Below are 10,319 nucleotides of genomic sequence, written 5' to 3'. Positions count from 1 at the left end.
AAGTAGTTGAAAGTAGCTTTATTTTATTTTGTTATATTTTATTTAATTTTATTTTATTTTGTTATATATTATTTTATTTTATTTTATTTTATTTTATTTTATTTTATTTTATTTTATTTTATTTTATTTTATTTTATTTTATTTTATTTTATTTTATTTTATTTTATTTTATTTTATTTTATTTTATTTTATTTTATTTTATTTTATTTTATTTTATTTTATTTTATTTTATTTTATTTTATTTTATTTTATTTTATTTTATTTTATTTTATTTTATTTTATTTTATTTTATTTTATTTTATTTTATTTTATTTTATTTTATTTTATTTTATTTTATTTTATTTTATTTTATTTTATTTTATTTTATTTTACTCTGCCACCTTGCGTATGCCAATGAAAATTCTAGAAAAGTTAACCCAAGTTAAAAGTTTGTTGCCGAAACAAAAATATACTTTTCTGAAGGTTTTCGGTGTGCTGAATTTGAATCCAAAGTCAGAAAAAATTGATCAGCTCCCGTTTTTGAAATATAACCGTAAGAAAATGCAAAAAAATGTTTTTTTGACTACTTCGGACCTTATTCTTTAATATAAGGAAAATTGTTAGAAGATATTTACTAACGGTTTCTATAAAAACTATTTTCCTTCTTTCAAGAACTTTCTTTCCGATATCTTTGTTATTGTCCGAGATATCTTAAAATGAAGAAAATGGCTTTGGCTTCATATATCATAAAGGAGATAATGACGTTATAAAATTTATGAAATATGCAAACAACTGAGGATATCTCGGGAAGTTAAAAAGATATCGAAAAGATTTAAACAGATTTAAAAAGGTGGAAAATAGTTCTTATAAAAACCGTTACTAAATATGCACAAACTACCTTATATAACGGTAATATTTCAAAAACGGGAGCTGATTAATTTTTTCTGACTACGGATTCGAGTTCAGCACACCGAAAACCTTCAGAAAAGTATTTTTTTGTTCCGGCAACAAAAAAAAAGTTTAATTTTGTTAACCAGTGTAATCGTTTCATTAAAAAATAGAATAAAAAGTATTTTTATGGTGTTTTCGTTTGGTAAAAAAATCAATTTTTTTTCTGATCTAAATCTGTCAAAAAACTGTTGTTGCGACTACTTAATTTGAACAGATGAAAAATTGTGTTTTTTTGACAGATTTAGATCAAAAAATAAATTGATTTTTTTACCAAACGAAAACACCATTATAGTAGACTACCACCTCCAATAGAACAGAGCTAATGATGTAGAAAGCTAAACCGAGGTTGATCCGCATCTAAGTCAGCTATTACATTAAGCCTCAAGAGGCTTGACTCTTTTTTCGAATTTTCTTTTGATAATCATTCTGTGAGGCGCGTACTATTACACGATGCCTCTTGAGTCAAGGACTCAAATTTGACATTTCTCTTTTGATTTAAAACTTGTTGTTGTTGTATTGCACCAAGAAGCAAAAAGAAATGAGAGGGAATGTTGAAAAAAGAAAAAGTGGAAAAAGAAACGTCAAAAAAGAGTCTCGGACTCACGACCCACGACTCTCCGGTCGGATAATTTGTTCTTTCATCTTTTTTCTCTTTTGCACTCATTATGTTTAAAAAGAGTCGCGCCTCTTGAGGCTTCATGTAATAGCTGACTAATCCACTGAAATCGGTGAGTTAAATTCCTGAACCAAGGTTGACCCACGTTTGTACAACTGGCATGGCGTCCTGTTGGAATTACCGAAGCATTATTTGAACATTTTGCACTATTTAGACTATAACAAGTATTTCCCGACTTTCAATCGGACTCAACACTATTGATTTTTGAGGTTGCTGATGTAGTTAATGTAGCTGATGTAGTTGATGTAGTTAGCCTGTGTTAAACATGGGAAATTTCTCAAATTATCTCAAACCACACAGCAAATTATTTAATTTGAAATTCTAACTGATCTAATTTTCGAAATTATCTCATTTGAGATGTAGTAGAAATAGGCCTTAAGAAAAATTAAATAATTTTCAAATTTCACAAAAGTGTTGAACACACTCATTGCAATTTAATTTAATTCGACAGTTTGGCAGCATTGCACTTTCAGTCAAAAACAATTTTTTTTTAACAAAATTTTTGCAATCTTCAAAATCCGGCAAATAAAATAAAACTTGATTAATAAATATTTCTTGCCAAAACCCATAAAATTAAAAAATAAATAATCTACTTGCGAAGTCATTTACAAAATAACCCATCAACATGCCCCTAATGCCACTTCCTCCAATGATGCAAGTAAGTAACACAAAAAAAAAACATCTTTTGTATTTTTATTCCTTCAAATAAAATTAAATATAAAAAATAATTAAAATATAACAGAATGCAATTGAACCGATGCAAGTCGATGCCCAACCCGAAGACAATGAAAACAATGAAGATAGCAATTTCATTGTCGAAAATCCAACACTCGATTTGGAAGTGTATGCCAATTCTTATGCTGGTTTGGCCAAACTCTCACGTCTAATTTTCGTTGCAAATGTTTGTCCATCTTTGCGTTTGGATGCATTAAAAATGGCTATAAATTATGTCTCAACAACTTACAATGTTCCACTCTACCAGATTTTACATAAAAAACTAGCTGACATGAATGTTGGAGCAATGTTGCCCGATGTGGCAGCTCAATCGACACCACAAGACATCCCAACTTTCGATCCAGTTTGGGTTGAAACAAAAACTAAAAAAGCTGCTCTCAAATTAGAAAAGCTTGATAGCGATTTGAAAAATTACAAATCCAATTCTATTAAAGAGAGCATTCGTCGGGGTCATGATGATTTGGGTGATCATTATCTTAATTGTGGGGATTTGTCGAATGCTCTTAAATGCTACTCGAGAGCTCGAGACTATTGTACAAGTGGCAAACATGTTGTCAACATGTGCTTGAATGTTATCAAAGTCTCGTTGTATTTACAAAATTGGTCGCATGTTTTGAGTTATGTTTCCAAGGCAGAAAGTACTCCGGACTTTGCCGAGGGTAATAAAGAAGCCAATCAAACTGTTTTAACTCGTCTTAAATGCACAGCTGGTTTGGCTGAGTTACAGACGAAAAAATACAAATCAGCTGCAAAGCATTTTTTGCAGGCTAATTTTGATCATTGCGATTTCCCTGAAATGATATCGCCAAATAATGTGGCAATGTATGGCGGGTTATGTGCTTTGGCCACATTTGATCGCCAGGAACTACAAAAGAATGTAATTTCTAGCAGTTCCTTTAAATTATTCTTGGAACTTGAACCACAGCTACGTGATATTATATTCAAATTCTATGAATCAAAGTATGCTTCATGTCTCAATATGCTGGAGATGATTCATGATAATCTGCTTCTTGATATGTACATTGCTCCTCATGTAAATACATTGTATACAAAAATTCGCAATCGAGCTCTTATTCAGTATTTCAGTCCATATTTGTCGGCTGATATGCGTAGTATGGCGACAGCTTTTAATCGTAGTGTTTCGGCATTGGAAAATGAATTGATGCAATTGATTTTGGATGGACAGATTCAAGCTCGTATTGATTCACATAATAAGATTTTGTATGCTAAGGATGCTGATCAGAGGAGTAGTACTTTTGAGAAGGCTATTAATATTGGAAAGGATTATCAGCGCAGGTCGAGGATGCTTGTATTGAGGGCTGCTATGCTTAAGGCACATATTCATGTTAAAGTAAGTTTTGTAGTTGTTGTTTTCTTCGATGTGATTTGAATAATCAAATGGAATTATAATTGTTTTTTTTTTAGAATATTCTTCGTGATGGTGGCAATCATGGAAGTGATTTATGCGTTGCAGCTGGCTCAAGCACTACAACTGGACTGAGAAATTGATAAAAAAAATGATCTACGTGAATAGCTTTTAAAATAAATATATAACCGATATCTTTTCGCTGGCATACAATGTTGAGCAAATAAAATTTTGTCTTTTTTTTGAATATATTTATTTTAATATTTATTGTTTGTCCATTTAAGCTTTAAAAGGTTTCCAACGCCTTAAATTTTAACTGTGATGATCTTGAATATGAAATGAAAACCGTTCACTGATGATGTCAAACGTAGAACGAAAGCGATTTTATCGCAGTCGATAGAGGACATCTAGGGACACCAGAAGATTTCAACATATTTTATAGCTCACAAGTTTTTTAAACTTGACTAAACTAATCCAATGAATCGAGGGATTCACATGAAAGAATCTGTAAATACTATTAAACTCCAGTCTAACAACACAAGACAATCTATGACTCGTAGATTAACAGTTAGGAACAAAGGCACAATAGATCAGCTAGATGCAGTTCATCAAACCCCCCTTAAATCATTTATTCAAAGATTACCCAGAAAATGCAAAACGCATTTTTTTAAATTCAATACTTCACCTGACTGACTATATGGTTTTTGGATCGAATTCAATACTATTTTCTTCGAATTCTATTATCGTGATATTCGGGCACTAGATTTTTTTTTATAATTTGCTCGCACTAAAGGGGTTTTGGGAGATGCCGATGCACATTGTTTATTTGTTTATTTGTTTATATATATTTTGTCAAAATGAGACAACAAAAGGTACAAAAATTTGTTTTTAAATTACAAAATTAAAAAAAAAAAGATAAATAACAACATACATTATGTATATAGATAACAAGAATATAAATAAGATTTGAAAATAAATTAAAATATAAATGAGATGAAATAAATTGTTAATACATTTTTAAATTACTAAGAAAACGAATAACTAGGTATATGAAATTATTGACTTTAAACAATGAAAATAGAAAAACGACAAAGGCAACGTATCACGAAGATTCTTCATCTATCATTTTTTGCAAGATTTTTTTCTTAAAGCATTCTCTACTTATGTCAAATGAGAACAGGTCAGAGTATTTATTAAAAGTTTTTGAACATCTATTAAATGATTCATGGGAGGCATAATTAGTCTTTGAAAATGTTTCCTTTAAAAATCTGGTATGTCTTAGAGTGCGCACATTAGAATTGATTGTAATTTTAGAACATAAGTACGAGGATTCAATATTTTCTTTGAGAAGATCAAACGCGAATAGAGCCTCTGATAACTTCCTTCGATTAGCAAGACTACACATATCAATGAGCCTTAGACGATGAGAGTATCGAGGTAGCACATACGACTCAGTGCTCCATCCAAGACCTCTTAATGCAAACAGCAAAAATTGCTTTTGGACAGATTCAAGTTTTTTAACATCAATATCATAAAAAGGAGACCAAATAACACTACAATACTCTAACAAAGGGCGGACCAAAGAACAGTAAATTGCTTTAGTGATATAAGGGTCATTGAATTCAATTGATCTTCTTTTAACAAACCCTAGCATACACATACTTTTAGAGTGTATTTTGTCAATTTGTTCTTTAAAAGTGAGTTTTTTGTCTACAATAATGCCAAGGTCTTTTATTTCTTCCTTTCGAACCAATATCTGTCCAACAATGGTGTAGTTGAAAATTATTGGATTTTTTTTCCTTAAGAACGAAATAACGTTACACTTATCAACATTAAGTGACATTCCATTCATTTTACACCAACTTACAAGTGTGTTTAGACATTCCTGTAACAAAAAACCATCAACATCAGCATTAACATTTTGAAACAACTTAAGATCGTCGGCATATAAAAGGTATCTACATCCTTTCAACAATGAGGGCAAGTCATTAATGAAAACCAAAAAAAGTATTGGTTTTAAAGTTCTGAACATTCAAATGGGAGGGCAAAACTGAGGCGGGTAATGCATTGCACATTCTCGTAGTAACTGAAGAAAGAATCAATATTCCTTCTTACGTGACCTTTTTAGTAAAATGAATTCTACTAGTTTTTTTGTGGGCTATAGGTCTTTTCTTGAGTCAGTTCTTATTTCAATTAGTCGACGTTTCGGGTATGGATATACCCTTCTTCAGGACTAATATTAAAACTGTTTTAACCTCTTAAGGTTTCTCAGAAGTGGTTTGTCAAAAGAAGGGTATATCCATACCCGAAACGTCGACAAATTGAAATAAGAACTGACTCAAGAAAAGACCTATAGCCTACAAAAACTAGTAGAATTAAAGAAAGAATCTCTATACTTGACGGTACGTCCGAAATTGGGCTCTAGTGTAAACTGATGGACATTCCTTGAAGTACGAGTATTACGGTTGAATTGTTTAACAGGAGGAATGCAACAAGCTATTTCGTTTGAACATTAAAAACAAATAAAAGAGATGCTCAAGAGATGGGATTGTATCTTTAATGGACCTATCAGATCACCTATAATTTTTAGAACTCTATTTTGGATTCGGTCCAATAACTTAGGAGCACCTGCCCCAGATATGGGAATTGTACTCGGGCCTTGGACGAATGTATGCTTTATAAATTGTAGCTAGATCAGAAGGGGTGAAGAATTTCTTACATCTTCGAAGGTAACCTTGGCATTTCGCAGGAGGTGGTTTGTAATGGACATTCCTAGAAACAAAAGCTGTTCAGTTTCTTCGATGCAAGTACTAGTCATGGATAGTTGCAAGGGGTGAGGGTTTCGTTTTAGCGATAGTAGCAGTATTGTGTTTTAGGAGCATTATTTTCTACTCGGTTTCTTATTCTCTTTTGGACAAAGCATTCCAGATAAGAATTAAATGAGCTTTTCATATTTTGCCGTTGAAGATCCCCATCCGAAGCACACGTGTGTGAATCCTCAAACGGATATGAAAAGCTGAGGCTACTATCATCAGCGAAACAATTGAGGGGATTAGAAGTTTTAAAAAAGCAGATCATTAATAAAAATGAGGAAGAGAGCCGAAAAAAATTGTGCATTTAAGTTGATACAAGCGTCTAATAAAAGTAAAGAAAGGAGGAAAAATGTTTGCAGCAGAAGAATTTCCTTGATGAGATCAACGGTGGCGTCTATAGTTATACTCGAGGTAACTTCCCGGTCAGGGATAGGAACAGGTTATGGAACGATGAGAAGCTACTGATTCAAACGGATTTATTGATGACTAACCCTGCAAACGAAATAAGGATAATAAATTTCGGTTCTGCTAGGTCCTATAACAGACCACGTTCAGCCGAATAACAAGGGGTTCGGGAAACAGCCTCGCAAAATCTTAAAACATAGGTCACCTGCGATAAATGTTTGCTACTCATAAAAAGTAAAAGAAAACCACCAATTTAAGATAAATATATAAAAAAGGTGACATTCAAATTTTTATTAAAAAGCTAATTTATAATGAATTTATCTATCTCCTATCGCGACGTGTGTCCTTGGACTTTGTTGTTCTTCCATTCCCATTGCGCTCATGTGAATCAGCTCTCCTCCCACGAGATCGAGAACGATCTCGATCTCTTCTACCTCTCGATGATCTCTGCTGCTCACGTTGCTCCTTCCTTTCATTACGATTGTTTTTATTTTCTCTACGATGATTGTCTTCTTCTTTTTCATCTTCCGATGATGAAGAACTGCTACTTGAATCTGAACTTGATTCTGCTTTCTTGCTAGATTTGTGCTTAGACTTTTTCGACAACGATTTTGATGATTTTTTTCGTTTTTTTTCAGTCGATTCTGATGATGACGATGATGAAGAAGAATGTGAACGTTTACTCTTTTTCTTCTTTCTTTTAATTTTTTCAATTTTTTCCAACTTTTTTAAAAGTTTCTTCTTTTGTTCTTTACTCAGCGACTTTAAAAATGTTATTTCTGGATTTTTCATTTCATTTTCATCATCACTTGGAATCAATTTATGCCTTGAATCCATTTGATTGATATTTTGCAATTCCATTGCACTCTTTTTCATTGCCAAACCATCTTCTTTCATTTGTTCCTCCAAAACATTCTTTGACATTAATTCATTTGCTTCTTGTTCCGAGTGAATCTTACGAGCTTCACTCATTGAAATGCTATACATTGTACATTCTTTATCCGTGTTAATATGTCCCCATTTGTGACATTTTATACAACGAACATTTCGCACTTGTATTCCAAATGGTTGATCCCTAATTTCAGTGTCACCTTTGCAATAACTTTCACGAGGTGCATTATACTTACGTTGCCATTCGAATTTGTATTCGGGTTCGTTGTCATCTTTTTCGCGCTCCTTGCGAACTCCCGGAGGTGGTTCATACATAAAATTCACACTCAATTTGTCTTTACTTTCTTTGCTAAGCATTGCTTTGTTTTCGTGGAGATTTTGTTCTTTTTCATATTGATTGCGAAGTTCTTCTTGTTTTTTTTTATATGCATCGGCTTGTTGTTCGGCCATCCATACCTAAAAAAAGCAATAAATTATTTTTTGGTATATTTTTTAGGTGTTTTTTGTAGTAGCTTTACCCTTTTGAGATTATCTCTAGAAGCTGGATGGAAGAATTTTTTACACATGTAATTGTTGAATCCTTTACCCATTTTGTATAGATTTTATTTGTTTTGTTTAGTAATTTATAGTGTTTTTAATATATTTGTGTATTTTGTGAGTAATAATTTATAAAAAAGTTGTAAGAATTTCAGTGCGTGAAATGCAAATGAAAAATAGAAATTTTTTTTGTGAGAAATATGTCACGTAACGTAAGCCTTAAACCGTTCAGTGCGAAAGGAGAGGGTGCGTTTAGTGTTGAAGAAGAATGAACATGTTCAAAGTTGTAAATAAATTGAAGCAAATGTTCCATTGGAATTTGGAAGTAATAAACTACTCATGAGGTTGAGTACTTTTTTTATTTAAATGAAATCTTTGTTCCTTCTCAATGAAGCTAAATAAAATACCTACCTTTAATTCAATTAAATTTAATAGAGAAGTTAATCGCATTTTGTTCGTTGCAAAATGTTTCATTATCCCATCATCTATACTGCTTAGTTGTTTTTCGGTTGCATTCAATTCTTTTTCTTAAGAAAAAAAGGTGCGCTCAAAAGTACTAAAATGTACTTGGTATTAAGGTAAAACTATAATTGACTGAAGCGTCGGATGAAATGGAGGGGAACAGCGCTCGCAAAACCGCACTCGACGGATGAAAACTTGTGAAAAAGTGAAAGAAAGCAACAACAATTGACATTAGCTTACGACTGCATCCTCCAATTATAGTTCTGGCTTTAGATACTGAAGCCCATTTAATAAACGAGACTATTAAAAATGGTTCCTTTCAAGGAAATATATAGGGTGATTCAGGAGCAATGTGCCAAAAAGCTAGAGCGTGTAGGTTGGGTCGAGACAAGAAAAAAATCGTATGGGAGGCGGGTCTAATCCCTTTCGTTTAACGGGGAGGGGCAATTTAAAAAAAAAATTGACTTAATTTGGAAAAAAATATTAAAAATCAACGGTTACACCTACAATAACGACGTAAATTTTAAATAAAGCTATTTTATTGCATAGTTTTTAAAAAATTAATTTCCAAAATCAAAATCTTGAAAACAAAAATTGGAAGAAAAATTTCAAATAATTTTTTTTTAATATTATGTTATTAAGTACTAGTTTTAATTTAGTTTATAAAATTCGATGCTCTTATTGGGTGCGTCCAAGATACCTAAGTATCCGAAACGTTTGTGAACACGAATAAGCTGTTCATCAAATCTCCTATTAGATAGACGAGAATCCAGAAATTTTTAGGATACTTTTGGATTTTTTTGCTTGTCAACACATGTTTACGATCAGCTGAGATTTTATATGGGATTACAACAATACAAAGGTATCCGGATACCCTTAGATCGGTACGTGAACGCACTCATTTTTGTGTTATCAATAGAAAAAGCTGATCAATTCAGGGTTAAAGGTTAATCCAATACTCTGTGGCACTTCATTGTGTCCTTATTTAAGCCTGAATGTTTAAAAAATAACTGACTAATGGTAAAAGTTTCATAAATTAATTTATCAACAAGTCCAGCCACGTAGCGTACAAAGTACATAATGGTCAATACCATTGACTGGCTAACAATTTTGCTTATATAAAGCTTTATAGATGCTACAGTTGTTTCTGTAATGCTTCGTTCCACCAAACTTAAATCTAGGTTTGGATCAAGAGATCTAAATATTGTTGCCAAATGCGTGTTATAAGACTTTTTCTTAAGATATTTTGCCGGTTTTCAGCTAGTTTATCAAGATTAAAACATTTTACATACAATTTACTTTTTATATCTGTAGGCGACAAAAATTACTACCTTACCACCGTTCGCATTTGTTATGGATAAAGTTGCCAACTTATCGCTTATCTAACGTAATTTTTGAAATTTTGCCACTTTGCTGTAAAAGCGAAAATATGTAAGTAACCGTTACAAAAGACAGAAAGATAAGAAGTTTACCTTTCTGTCTTTTGTATTGAAACTCATACATA

The 10,319-nt window shown here is 32.0% G+C and overlaps 2 protein-coding genes across 2 annotated transcripts; one reads left to right on the top strand and one right to left on the bottom strand.

The window, feature by feature from the left end:
• Positions 1-2,061: 2,061 nt before the first annotated feature.
• On the top strand, positions 2,062-3,950 carry LOC129919554 (COP9 signalosome complex subunit 1b). Its single transcript, XM_056000473.1, has 3 exons — positions 2,062-2,264; positions 2,349-3,692; positions 3,767-3,950. The coding sequence occupies exons 1-3, from the start codon at positions 2,232-2,234 to the stop codon at positions 3,848-3,850; spliced, it is 1,461 nt and encodes a 486-aa protein (XP_055856448.1). The 5' UTR covers positions 2,062-2,231; the 3' UTR covers positions 3,851-3,950.
• Positions 3,951-7,177: 3,227 nt separating this feature from the next.
• On the bottom strand, positions 7,178-8,550 carry LOC129919700 (corepressor interacting with RBPJ 1). The gene is made up of 2 exons (XM_056000671.1): positions 8,335-8,550; positions 7,178-8,272 (listed from the first exon to the last, which is right to left on the bottom strand). The coding sequence occupies exons 1-2, from the start codon at positions 8,404-8,406 to the stop codon at positions 7,247-7,249; spliced, it is 1,098 nt and encodes a 365-aa protein (XP_055856646.1). The 5' UTR covers positions 8,407-8,550; the 3' UTR covers positions 7,178-7,246.
• Positions 8,551-10,319: the final 1,769 nt, after the last annotated feature.

The sequence above is a fragment of the Episyrphus balteatus genome, chromosome 4, assembly GCF_945859705.1.
Source record: "Episyrphus balteatus chromosome 4, idEpiBalt1.1, whole genome shotgun sequence".
Classification (NCBI taxonomy): Eukaryota; Metazoa; Arthropoda; class Insecta; order Diptera; family Syrphidae; genus Episyrphus; species Episyrphus balteatus.
The sequence above is the reverse complement of the archived record's forward strand: the minus strand, read 5'-3'. Positions and strand labels throughout refer to the sequence as shown.